Raw genomic sequence first — 14455 nt, forward strand, 5'->3', positions numbered from 1 at the left:
TTTAAATATCATTTTTTTTCAATTCGTTAATTGTTACTTTCGACATAATAATTGTTTAAGATAACAAATTTAAAGAACATTTTAATACTTTGAACATATTATTAAGAGTAACTCCATCTTCAAGATATTGTTCTTTCCTCTTCTCTACGAAAATGATAACCAACTACTCCTACGAAAATGATAACCAACCTACACAAACTCAGGATAATTGTATCACTTTGTTCGATGATGTAAAATATTAAGCGGATTTAGACAATTCACAATTGATTAAAAAATAAACAAGGTTAAAGCCTAAACAAGACTTGAAATTCATAATGCCAACATAAGCACTATCATAATGTAAATTTCTGAAGAAGGAAAAAGCATTGTTCCACTGTTTCTAATCCATTAAATAGAGAGAAGACATTTGAGTAGAGGCTAGTCCTCATTGCGTAAATATGGCTAGAAATTCACACAGATACACACGTCTCAACCAACACAAGATTGTAAAAATACTCCTCGAATGTAAAGCAAAGTTACATTCTTTGGCTTGCCACGACAAGAAACGACTTGCTTCAAGCCACATCTTTGACATCGAGGGTATTTAAAAAAGAAAAGGAATTATATACATTATCAGCACGATTGTTCTGCACGTATCTTGTGAACTCTATCAACGCTCAGACAGCACTTGTTTGTCTCCACATTGGACTGTAAGAAGCTAAATGACGCTTTGTTGAAAAACTTGATAAACCCTCCCTGTATGCTTATCTTTGTCTAAATTCAGTTAATTGCAGCACAGGCTAGTCCTCATTAGCATGCTAGCCTGTATCCTGGAAACACAACTCAGGAAGAAGATGAATTGTGTTGTCACCAGCAAAATTTCAAAAATCACATATAGAAGTCCAGACATCGTAAAATCATCTTTGATTACGAGGGAGTTGGCTGATCACAACATCTTTGATCTTCCAAGTTTTAAAAGTTAGACTAGTAGTTCAAAATTTCACCCATGAACATCCTAGATTCTGCAAAATATTCTCAGCACCAATGATGCAAGCAAGAACTGAGACCCCCATTTACTGCACAAACACCAAGTAACATATGAGAGAAGTCCTATAGTACAGACCATGCACTATGTATAACACAGTAGATATACCTCGAATAGAGCCATCCTCCAATCTCATACACCACAACTCTCCAAAGCCATACTTAAGACTTGGTATTTACATTATATGCTTGATATGGTCTCAATTCAATTATTGAACCCACCTGCAAAGAAGAAGGCAGGAAGAAGAAATATTTTAGTTTGACATCTAAATGACAATGACCATTTTACAGTATAATAGCATTGATATCTATTAAGTTACGAAATGCCAGACAACTTCAGAAAATCTATTTATCTTTTTTATCTGATTTTGTTGTCTACCCAAGAAACTGTTTATATAAGTTTATAGATTACTTACATATTACAGCATTATTAAAAATTCCAGCACGCACTAGACAACATGAGCCAGGTTCTTCCCTAATCCCACACCAGCAACTGATTCATCCTTACAATTACCGCTTGTATTCATAGTCTTACTAAGACATCTGCACCTAAGACAAATGAACTTGGCAGGAACAGCATCCAAGTCGGGGATACCGGCACATCTGGTGTGCTGCCAAACACTGCATACATCACAAGCTAACATCCTCTCCCCGTCATCATCCTTTGCTCCACAGAAGCAATCTACAGTCCATCTCTCCATTCCTCTTTCCATTCTATACTTACTCAGCCCATTTTTCCCCAGGAATTTTCCTCTGACTGTAACAAATTCAGCAGATCCTAGAAGGAGTTTGACCTGAGTAGATTCATTCACACCACCATATCCAACTAGCTCATCAGCTTGGAATCTTCTGAACATCAAGTATACATCTTGAAATGTCCTTGATGCCTCTGCCTTCAAGTCAGAAATGGTAGCATCCGAGGGGAGAATTAATAATTCCGGAGGAGGGTTTCTGGAATGTACATCAGATTGTTCCATGATGTCCACCTCACATAGCACTTGGATTGCATCTGATTTTGGGATAGGCAAGAATCTTTCAGGCTGATATACCTTCAAAAATTGCTTGCAATCAAGAACGGTAGTAGCAGAGTCAACTGCCACTTCCCTTTTGATTAAGGGAACATGATTAGACATTGTTGATGGGTTTAGCATGCAATCATACAAGTACTTCAGATCTCGACGCAGATGTTCCTCAGATGGGAGGTTCGGAGTACAAGGCAATCCATTCTCATTTATATTCACATTAACCATTGGGTTGCAACGCTCAATTCTGCATCAAGTCAGAGAAAATTCAGTGAGAAAGCAAAAAAAACTATAACGCACACAATGTGACTTATACAAAATTGTAAATATTGAGTTCTCAAAGAAGAATGGATTTACTGACTTATACTCCATAGCACCAGAACCAGAAACGCTGCGGGAATTGACAACCAGTCCGTCAGCTGCCTGCTTTCCATGGAGTGCCTTTAGGCAATAATCAAGGAGTTCAGGAGGGCCAGCTTTACACACAGCACCTCTAAGAGCACGCCAGCTCACCCAATTGGGCCCAGAGACAGCCCGTAGCACTCTAAACATTGCTTCTTCAACACGTAAAATGTCAGTACTGGTCCATGCACATAAGACCTTGGAGTTGCAAGTTTTACGCTTCTTACAAGTGGCCTCATCAGCTCCCGAGCCAGGTTTATGGGCATCACGGATTGAACTAGTTAAGAAAAGAAAAAGATCTCTAATATTTACAAGTTCACTATCTGACAAGGACTGATAAAATGAAATCAAGTCCTGCAGACGAGTGCGAGGCTTCCGTCCTTGAGATAGAAAGATGGTCAAGGGCAGAGAAGAAAGGTTCTCTACAGCTTGTCTATAAGAATCTTGAGTCAGAGCAAAACTACCAGCGCCAAACTGATAACCCCATTTACCATACCATGGGTGACCTTTTGTGATGGCATGCAATAGGCGTAATTCCAAACCATACTTCTTTGAAACATCCATCACGCTGATTTTTCTGATCATACAGAAATACACGACTAAATCATCAAATATAGCTCATTGGAGAACCAAACTATAGAATATTGCCTTCAGTACTTGGGGTAACATGTCAAATTTTATTATTCCAACGACATAACATCTAATACAAATTATGCTTACCTTGCTCCAAGGACTTTACAGAGCCTATCCCAGAAATTCATTATATGACTTCCAGAAAGCACCCTGGATCCACCTTCTCTACCGTTTACCCTGAGAAGATGTCCATAGCCATTGGCATGAATCACACCATGCAGAAGATGACTGGTATCCTCTAACTGATGATACATCCAATCTTCAACATCTTCTGCGGTCATGACATGATTGCATGACTTGCACCTGACAACAAATTAATGTATTTAGCCCCACATTTTTCAATAAAACAAAGATCAAGATACACAATAAAAAAGTTCACAGCCATTGGCAAGAGGATTTAAAGCAACCTTGAAGCTGCAGACCAGATCCACAAATCTATCTCAATTACCCAACATGTTTCCTAAATGACTAACTCATATTACAAAATTCAATGGAAACACATGAAGGACGGTAAAGAGGGAACATTTAGCATATGAATAACATGACATATGAAGCAACACCAAAAAGGAAAAAGAACAATTTCAACTTAAAAAAGAAAACTCAAAGGTAAAGTGTATAAATTCTTACCTAGCCTCGGATAAGTGAAGGGCTTCACCACACCCAGCACAGGATTTGTTATAACCCCCAACTGAGTTTCCATCAGCCTTAATAATAAAATGGAAACGCTTTGCACAAACTGGATTACTGCTCCAACCTATGAACCAACAAGAATAAGAGAAGAACACAATTCAACCAAATATTTCAATTCTTCAATTTGCTTCCAAACTACAAAAAGATATTATCAAATATATGTCAACTTCATCTATAAAAATTGTAATGTACTTCTATATTGGTGATTACTCTGTAAAACTTTATATAATTAGATTAATGACTAGTTCTCGAAAAATAAGCTATCTCAATCCTCGAACATACCTCAACTTCATCTCAACCTCGTACCCCCCATCCCAACCACCCACAGCTCCCATCAATAGTTATCCAGATTATACAAATGCTTTAGAATAATATTTTTTGCTTAGGTACGCAAGAAAAAAGCTTAATTTTTTCCCATACTACAATTTTCACAAACGTCGTCATCATGCCACATCATCATACAATTGCTCAAGTCAAGGCAATTTGGTCAAAGACAAAATAAAAGAACGTGCCTAACAAGTAGAATGAGGCTCACATCCTACAAAAATTACGTAATTGTCCGCTATACAAGTGACACGTACAAGTCGTTTTCCTCCCTTCATCCAGGAAGGTTATATCTGTAAATTCAACAGAAAAGACTTTGAGAACTGACTGTAGCAATTATCAATTATCATCAACTCAGAAGGACCCACACTAAATTGGACCCCACGTTTTTAATTAATTAATTAATATTTTTTACTTGTTAATTAAGAAAAGGATCAATGTGAGCTGGCGCTGTTTTAGCTCAGTTTTTAGTAGATTTTATTTTTAATAGAAAGTCTGAGTGACAACTGGACGGTTCTGATTTCATGAGATCGACGGTTCAGATTTATCGAGTCCATCGAACGTAACGGAAGTCCGGCGAACACCTCCAAAATTAGTATGAACAGATTTAATTTATCGGTGGGAAAACTCACCAACGACTCGGCACTGGTCGCAATAAACGGATCTACATCTGGCGACGTCTTCTTCGATAACATCGAGGCAGACAACAGACGGAGAAGAGTCGCCGTTGCCGTTACCGTCGCCGTCAGTGAGATCTCCGACGCGGAAGAGGATCTGCCACGTCAGAAGGTGAGGAAACAACGAAGAAGGCGGCGGCAAAAGCGCATGTTTCGATAAAAACTCCTTCACCGTCGTCCTGAACGGTCCCGTACCGGCGGTATTACCGTCGTCGGGGAAGGTAAGGAAGTCGTTGAGGTCTGCCGTAACTCTCCTCTTCAACCTCTTCATCGGCCTACCATTCACTACCATACCTCCTTTAAACTGATCTCGGCGCGTATCACCCAGATCTCGGCGCGTGAGGTCGGAAATCTCAATCCTCGTCACAGATCTGAACCGAATACTCACAGATCGGACGTCTACTATCCTATCAATAAGCAAAATTCCACAGAGAAGAGATACAGAGAGGATGAGGGAAAGAGGAGTTGTATTGTTGAGAGAGAGAGGAAAAGAAGAAGGGGAGAGGAGGGAAAAAGTCTTGAAGAACGTTTATTTCGGAATTCGGAGTGAGAAATTAGGGTTTGGTAAAATTTTTGGGGCTTTTCTGTACTTTTATATTATTTTATTTTCTCCAAATTCTTTTATATTTAGAGAAAAAATAATAATTTTAAAGTCGGTTTAGCAAAGTTAAAGGGATTAAGGAATACGGATGGATAAGAGTGAAATAATAAATATCTTTAATACTATAAATAAGATTAAGTATTATGAATTGACTGAAATACCCTTGAAGGGTAATTGGAGGGACATTTGAGGAAGGTTCAAGAACTTTGGTGGTTGGGAAAATCGTAATTAAATTGTCTTTTGATAGTGCTATTTAATAAATACTAGGTGTTTTTTTCTTGTTAAGGAAGATAGAGATTGATATTAAATGACAGGTATGCCCTTGGAATTTGAATGGTGAATGAATGTGTGAAATTTTGGTGGGGGTTATATACCGATGATACGGTAGATATCAAATTAAAAAAATTTAATATTGTGATTTTGATATCATGAAAAATTACTTAGATGTTCCTTTTAAAATCATCTTTTATCCAATATCGAAAATATGTATATATATTGGTTTTTTGATAAAAAATTTAGTTAAATTTTATGAGCTAAGTTATGACTTTTTATTTATTCAAATAAACTTTAGACATATTTAAATATTATTTTATTAATTTATGGAAAAAATTATCTAATTAGACAAATTTTCTTACCATATTATTAAAATTTTACTATATTTTATAATAATTACATAATCTCTCATTCTTTCTCTTCCCCTTTCTCTATGACTCCCTTTTTGTTTGGCTATGTAATAGGTACCAAAAAGTCACAAAAGGACACCTAATTAAGGTATAATTATATCTTCATTATTTTTTAAATTATACATAAATATATTGAATACATTTATGTATATACACATTATATACATTACATTAAATATATCAATACCTTCTCGAAACTATGTATATATTATATCTAAAACTCAAACAAAACATATAATTATCGAAACTATCAATATAAAAAAAATAAAAATTTACATATAATAATATATTAACTCAACTCATTTTGATCGATCCAAATTCACGTCAAATTGCCACCCTATACACCCGTCCTAGAAAGTAGGAAGCATCACCTAAACAACACATTTTGAGCTCACCTTGTTTTTGCCAATTCGCTGTCACGAGCCTATCACGTGCTCCAAGACCCCTACACATACTTGAAAGTTGAAACAAATTTCCCAGTTCTTCTAATCTCCGTCTGTTCTACCTCTGCAAATTCTTCACCATTTTTTGGAGGGCACAAATGTCTCAATCCCTCGCTTCCCCTTTGATTCGCAGCATTGGATCCACTTCAGTCGGGAACTCACTGTTGCCGAATCATCGGCCACCGTCTACATTACCGGTCATTCCTCACCGGCAACTCCTGCTTCCAAATTTACAGTTATCCGTCAGTAAATTGAGGAGTTTTGAAGCTCATGCATTTGATCTCAAAGGTAACCAAGGGTATGTATGTATATATCTCTTACTCCATCAGTCCCAGTTTATCTGAAGTATTTGATTAGGCAGGGAGTTTATGGATACAAAGAAAGACCTTTAAAGTTTGTGATCTTAATTAACCTATATATGTGTCTGTGTGTATGTATATATATATTGTATGGCTGTAAATATCTAGTAAAATGGGAAATTTAAAGTCAAAGTGTTATTAAATATAGAAATGTGATTTGGTAAAGTGAGAATTTTGAAGTCAAATTGTTACGGAATATAGAAAGGTGTCTAAGGAGATCTCGTAAAATGGCAAGCTTGAAGTCGAACTGTTACTGAATATAGAAGGGTGTCTCAAGGTGATCTGTAAAATGGCAAGTTTGAAGTCAAACTTTTACCAAATATAGTAAAATGTCTCGAGGTAATCTCATAAAATGGCAAGTTTGAAGTCAAATTGTTAGTGAATATTGGAAGGTGTCTCAGGGTGATCTCGAAAATGGCAAGTTTGAAGTCAAAACTTTTACCCAATAGGGAAAGGTGTCTTTAGTGTGATCTCGTAAAATTGCAAGTTATTGTTACTGAAAAGGGAAAGGTGTCTCAAGGTGATCTTGTAAAATGGCAAGTTATTGTTACTGAATATAGAAAGGTGTCTCAAGGTGGTCTCGTAAAATGGGAAGTTTGAAATCAAATTGTTATTGAATATAGAAAGGTGTCTTAGGGTGATCTCGTAAAAGGGGAGGTTTGAAATCAAATTGTTATCGAATATAGAAAGGTGTCAGGGTGATCTCGTAAAATGGGAAGTTTGAAATCTAATTGTTACTGAATATAGAAAGGTGTCAGGGTGATCTCGTAAAATGGGAAGTTTGAAATCAAATTGTTACTGAATATAGAAAGGTGTCTCGGGTAGCAACTTATAGTTCCATTCAAATTCATCCGATGTGACAAAACATAGTCCCGATCATGCTTTGGATGAAGGATGGGGGCTGTCTAGGTTGACGATTAGGGTAAATTAGTCTAATTATGATCAAATTCTCTGAATATTGAATTTATTGGCATGTGTCCACTAGACTTTGACTGAATAGGCAGAGCACTTATGTAGTTGGTTTTAACTAGTTTGAGCTTTAGATATAGTTGATTGATTGGTTTTACTGTAGCTTCTGTTAGGTTTGAACTTGATTAGAACCTATGTTTTCTCCATCTTAATGAAGGGTTTGTGCATTTTCAATTTCTACAATTGAGGGCAAATGATTGATTCAATTTAATGTATTTTTCCTTTCAGATTTCTGGAAAAAGTTTATTTTGGGAAGAAAAATGGAAAATCCTTGATTCTTGTTGTGTCGAGTGTTATATAGGATTCACCTTTCTTGTAGTTTCATTTTAAGTTTCAGCAAGAATTGATGTTTTTAGTTTGCTCACTGATATAGTCTATTTTTTCCTATTTACATGAGCTTACCTTTTGCTCTTGCTTTGCAGAATGGCTGAGTTCCATGAAGTTGAACTCAAAGTCCGGGACTATGAATTGGATCAGTATGGTGTAGTAAACAATGCTACTTATGCAAGCTATTGCCAACATGGTAAGGTTTATGGTTTTGATCTGTACTTCAGTTTACAACTACCATATCATACATGTGCTTTCATTCATAAAAAAAACTGCGCTTTTCCCTTTTGATGAAAAAAGATTTATTCAAGGGAGAAAAATTTTCTGGCAACTGTTATGAGTAGAAAACTAGAAATTACTGTAAAAGGATCTTCTGTATCTGTTCTATGTTACTTCTTTGTGACCCTATAGTTAGATCATCTGTTACCCTTGTTTATGGAATGCGTTTTCTTTCTCAATAACTTGAGATGATGTCATCCAAAATTTGGATAATGAATAGGATTTCCTTTGCTCTGCTTATTACTAGAACATATTGAATACCAAATTTGAAGGGAACTTATGTGGTCAATGACTCTTTGAATCTTGCGTTTACACATACTAAAGATAAAGCCAATATCCAATTTGTATGTGAACATAATTGATTGCCAAATCGTTATTCTGCCAGAATTTTGCTCAGTTAGTAGCTCTCGTTCCGAATTAGAGATAATTTTAAGTTAATAATATGTCTATCCTTATCAAACAAAGAAGTTAATAATGTCTATTCATATGTTGTTAAGTGGAGAAGGGTAGAGAGGCGGGTCCATTATCCACCGAGTTTAGAAGGCTCTGATTGGTCCAAAGGGCAGGTCACAAACGGATTTCTCGGTTATCAAAAAAAAAAAATGTTAAGTAATTGTCATGGATCATTACCTGAATACCCGTGATACTGAACCAAGGATAATACAAATTCAAGTCTTTCCAATGTAATAAGGCCTGTTACGTTGTGCGTGCTCTATGTATACAAATTGAGTTTCTTAATAATCAATATAAATTTCTGTTTAAAATTCTGTAAATTTATATCAGATCTTTCTAGTTCCTCCACTATTATTGATTACATCCTTGCTTTGTTCCACTAACCCTTCTCCTTCTCATGGGAAAAAAGAAATAGGAAAAAGGGAAAGCAGGAACTTAAATTTTAATTGAAGGGTACTGACAAGATCATTACTTTAAATGACTTAAATTAGCTCTATATGTATGTCAAGATCAATACTTTGAGGGATTTAAACTTGCCTTATAAAGAAAGTATTAAACTAACAACTGCAGAGTTTCTCATGCTAAATTCCAAAAATGGAGCCAGTATACTACTGTTATTACAAATTTTGGCGTATGGAATTTAGCTAGAACAGACAGAGTTCACTGGAATCTGTAGGTGAAAAAATAAGATCCTTCAGAATCTTGAGTTCAAAGCTTAAAGTAATTGAACAGTTACTTGTTCATAATGTTAGTATATGATCAGACAATCTGGTGGATTATTTGGAAAGAGAGAAACTAGAGATTTTTGAAGGCAACAAGGAGAATGTCACTAGTCTTGATAATTGTATTTCTTTGCTTTCTTTTTGGAGCAACATGGCAAACATACATTATACTCAGGATGTGGAAGGCCATGGTTGACTTTATTTAGCTCATTACACAGTTAATGATGACTACCTTTGATGTGTTCTGTTCTCTATAACAGCATACACTTGATGTATGTTACATTTATAAAACTTTACCTTACCAAAGAAAAAAAAAATTCGAATATGATCAGGACCTTTGACCTAAAAGAACAGTTAAAAGAAAAATAATCACAGTTTAGCCATCCAGTTAAATAGAAACTAATAAGAGATAACCCAGTGTCACATTGCTAGAGGCAAACAATTATATTTAGATAACTTAAGAACAGATCATGGAACTCCAAAAGGTGATAGTTGTTTTAGTTGATTATTATGAGCGGAAAGAGTTCGAGAAAGTTATACTTCTGTGTAGTACTTTTCTTTACTGATTATTTTCACATTTTTAATAAGTACTCTTTCCAACTCAAATTAAGTGACTAATTTGATGGCACATGAGTGTTATGGCAACTATTGCAGTTTTATAGTATTTTGTGGAAATGGGGCAAAAGTAGAGCTAGGTTTGATCTTTTAATGGTTTGAACTTTGTATGCTCAGAAAGGTCTGACCTTTTTCATGATATAGTAAAAACAAATTGATGAGTATGGAGATTGGAGAAAATGGATATTCTTGAAACAATTTGATATTTTTTGGATAATCCAGAAGGTGGTTTTCACCTCAAGTAAAGTTGTCCTTTTCAAAAAGTAGCTAATTTTTACTGCTTCAAAAAATAGCACTAAGCTTGTATTGCATTTTGCATATGTACATGGCGCGTTACTAAACCTCTGCTTCCTCAGTACTATCTACTGAAAAACTGAGCAATTCTATCATATTTTCTGTATCATATAATATCATTTCTACACCAGAAAGAAGAGAAAGAAATCTTAAATTTAAGCTTGTAAATGCTTTCTGAGTTGCTCTTAAAAATTCTTTACTCCTTTCTGTCCAAAACACCTACCAGATGCAAACTGGCACTGTGTCACATATTCTTGTTCTATGCCAAGTCCTTTGCTTTCCAATACTATAGTAGATTCTTCACTGTTTTGGTATAGTCTATTGCATATTAAAAATGCTTAGGAGGAACTTCCGTAGCTGTGAGGCCATTGAGAAGCGTAGAAACTAGAAACAGATAATTTTTATCTTCTGCCCCCTCCTTGCAGGGTAACATATCGCAGAAAGCATCATTCCCGTTTTCTGCAATTTGTGTTAAGTTAGGCCAGTAGCACGTGCAATATCCAGATGAAGCACGCAACAATTTCTTGTGCTTTTGCTTTCCATAATCTCCTCCATGTCCAAAAGGGTTGTGATGTACTTCACAGCAAAGTTCACTCTGTTGTGTGGTGTCCAAGTTAGAGAATTTGGTTCATTTGACAATTGTTGTGGCTCCCAGTTCTTGTAACTATTGGGTTTCTCTTTCCAGCTCCTCATCTACGAGAGGGAAGGCATTCATCCATTACATCTGATCAAGAAAAAAAATTAGCTGTTGTGTGTTTGGTATGAAGGAAAATGTTTTCCTAGAAAATATTTTCTTGGAAAAAGTAGATTTCTTACTTATTTTCTAGTGTTTGGTAAGTAGGTAAAAAAATATTATCTCAAAAATATTTTTATGTAATCTAGCAAAATATTATGGAGGTGAGATGGGGCGGGGTGGGGTTTCAAGGATAGTGGGGGTTGGGGGTGCTGGGTGAGTAGGGAAGAGACAATAAACTTGAAATGCCACTTTTGAAGCTTGTTTTCCCTACTTCCATTAACGAAGTCATTTTTCCTCATTTTTAAGGAAAATATTTTCTAAATCATTTGACCAGCCAAACATGAGAAAATTGAAAAATATTTTCCTTTCATACCAAACACCCAAGTAGTTATCAATATGAAGTTATTCTGGGATTGTTGCCCTAGTCTCCTTCTGTATAAGGACCTACCTCATTGTCTATTACATAATACTGGATATGATGGTCCATATCAAAGATTTTCAAATGATAATATATAACTTATCTTGTTCGTTATGACTTATTTTCAATAAATGAAACAGGTCGTCATGAGCTTCTAGAAAGGATTGGTATACGTGCTGATGAAGTGGCACGCAGTGGTGATGCACTAGCACTAACAGAGCTGTCACTTAAGTATCTAGCACCTCTAAGGGTATGACCCTCATCTAAACATCATTAAGAACCAATTAATATGCAACCAGAATCTTTAGACCTTGGTTAAATGTCCTATTCAATTTAAATTTCGTGGCACAAAACTTTGCTTTTGAATATGAATTATAGATCTTTGGAACATATTGAAATGAAGAAGGCTTAAAATGCTCAATTTCAAGTGTGAGAAGTTTGGATAAGCATAGTTAGAAGGTTAAGGTCAAATGGATGATGGGTCGGCAAATGAAGCTTTTTACAGCTGATTATAATGTGACACTCCCTTCTTTCCAAATTACTTGGGACAATGTCTTTGTTTATCTCTAATTACTTGACCTTTCTCTTGAGTAAGAAACTTTTACTTTACCATGAATTGGAGTCGGTACAAACAAATAGGTATTAGTTTACATTCTATTAATCGTTATTTGGCATTTCAATTGATTATTCTACAATTTAAATCAAACTATTATGTTAGAAATTTATCATCTGTCTCTAAGTTGACAATTTATTCAAACGAACCTTGTGTTCTGTACTATCAGACTCAGTCATTTACGTGGGGACGTGAGCTTCTTTTTTCTAAACCATTTTTGGTTACCTGAGGGAGAATTTCTGATCTATTTCTGTCGCTAAGTGATGCACAAATGTTATTCATTAGACTAAGAAATTGTGCTTCCAGCTTACTTGATCAAATATCTGTGAACTCCTCTGTCATGTTGCATTAATTCCCAAGAGCCTTACGCTTCTAACTTGCCTGAGGCAGCCTTGATTATCAAATATCTCAAAAGGCATAAAATACGACGTTTATTGAAAAGACTTCTGCAGCCAACAACTGCTTCTAGTATTTTTTTGAAACACACCATTGAACATTTGCAGCTGTGTACTTGGTGTTGCTACTCCAATTTATTTGACTTGCCTTTCTACTGGTCCCATTGGTTATCTTGACCTGGTATGATATTCTTTTGTCGAATTCAAATATTTTCTACCCTCACTCCAAATGTTACCATAAGAATGATAAAGAATAGAGGATCGGAGGGGAGTGCTTTTGACATTTGGCATAGTGGTACTACATCTCAGTATTTACCTCGTCATGGACTGGAATTCTATATGATCAGGAATTTTATTCTGTTAATGGTTCATGTATTTGTTAGTGTTGTCAACTGAATATAGTTTTTCAGATTAAAAATATTACCTTAGTAAACAGAACTGCTTGATCTCTTATAACTACAAACGTGAACACAACTGCTTGAAATTTGTGTTATCCTGCCTGTTCTCATTGCTTTCATCATTGGTTCAGAGTGGAGATAGATTCGTCGTGAAAGCACGAATATCTGATTCTTCAGCTGCTCGGTTGTTTTTCGAACACTTCATCTTCAAGCTTCCAGATCAAGAGGTCAGTTACCACTATTACCGCCATTTTTTTTTTTTGGGGAGCAAAACCACTTGCATATCTTAATGTATTCTGTTACTACTTTTTTCCAGCCCATCTTAGAGGCAACAGGAATAGCAGTGTGGCTTAATAAAAGTTACCGTCCTGTCCGAATTCCATCAGAGTTCAGAGCAAAATTTGTTCAGTTCCTTCGCCAGGAGGCATCTAACTAGTGTGCTTGTCAACAAAATCCAGAAGAGTTATTTTGATCAAAACATTTTCCTCTGAAGTGAAAATTTGGTCTATTTCGATACTGAACCAAAAGATCTAGCAATGTATGTATTTTGCTTGGTTAATAACACTCTTGCTCCCTCAATTCTTAATAATGTTAAATTTAGTCCTCGTCTCTCTACCTTCACAAGGTAAGGGGTAAAGTTAGTGCACAACGCCCTCCTCATACCCCGCTTGTGGAATTACACTGGGTATGTTGTTGTAGTTTCTGAATTTACTCCTTGTAATATCTAACCACATTTTTCTTCGATTAGTTGAAATGTGTACTTTTAATCCCTTTACTTGTGAGTATTTACGAATTTACAATAATTATCAATTGCTCACCATTTAATTATTTATGTGTTATGTTAAGTTTGCATTGTTGCTCTAATTGCATAGTAATATAGTTTGAAAAATAATCCAAGTATAACACAGGACTGTCATAATTTGGTCAGCTGGCCAATTTTTATTGTGAATTAAACTACTTTAACTTATACAAATGGAAAAAGATCGATCATGAAGTTCTCTATTCCAATTTAGCTCTTCCAAATTTTAATGTTAAAAGTCAAGAATTATACCTTTTTTGGCTAACAAATTATTCTAGTCTAATTGTTCTTACTCAACCAAAGCTCAAAGTAATATATAAGGCTGAATAGATCAAAATTCTTCTAAACTAGATGAATTTTATTTGGTGCATATTTTGGTAATTTGATAGTTTTGACCTGTTGATTTGGCAAAGAAACCCTTGTTATATTATTTCGAAAGTTATTCTAATATAAATTCATAATAATTTAAAAAATTATGTATATACTTAATAATTCAGATACAAAATTCACGTTTTCTTTAATCCATATATAAAAACTAGAGATAGAACCGTGTCAAGGAAAAATTCAACTATCCACAAGC

General features: G+C 35.3%; 2 protein-coding genes across 2 annotated transcripts; one reads left to right on the forward strand and one right to left on the reverse strand.

Annotated features, from left to right (window-relative positions):
• Positions 1-389: 389 nt before the first annotated feature.
• LOC125855166 (PHD finger protein At1g33420) lies at positions 390-5351 on the reverse strand. Its single transcript, XM_049534849.1, has 7 exons — positions 4727-5351; positions 3708-3834; positions 3168-3383; positions 2407-3024; positions 1440-2292; positions 1133-1245; positions 390-1055 (listed from the first exon to the last, which is right to left on the reverse strand). Exons 1-5 carry the CDS (start codon positions 5061-5063, stop codon positions 1473-1475), a joined length of 2118 nt encoding a protein of 705 aa, XP_049390806.1. The 5' UTR covers positions 5064-5351; the 3' UTR covers positions 390-1055; positions 1133-1245; positions 1440-1472.
• A 1182-nt stretch (positions 5352-6533) lies between these two features.
• On the forward strand, positions 6534-13843 carry LOC125855175 (acyl-acyl carrier protein thioesterase ATL3, chloroplastic-like). The gene is made up of 5 exons (XM_049534858.1): positions 6534-6796; positions 8249-8349; positions 11811-11920; positions 13208-13303; positions 13393-13843. The coding sequence occupies exons 1-5, from the start codon at positions 6597-6599 to the stop codon at positions 13510-13512; spliced, it is 627 nt and encodes a 208-aa protein (XP_049390815.1). The 5' UTR covers positions 6534-6596; the 3' UTR covers positions 13513-13843.
• The last annotated feature ends 612 nt before the right edge of the window (positions 13844-14455 follow it).

This window comes from Solanum stenotomum, chromosome 2 (assembly GCF_019186545.1).
Source record: "Solanum stenotomum isolate F172 chromosome 2, ASM1918654v1, whole genome shotgun sequence".
Classification (NCBI taxonomy): Eukaryota; Viridiplantae; Streptophyta; class Magnoliopsida; order Solanales; family Solanaceae; genus Solanum; species Solanum stenotomum.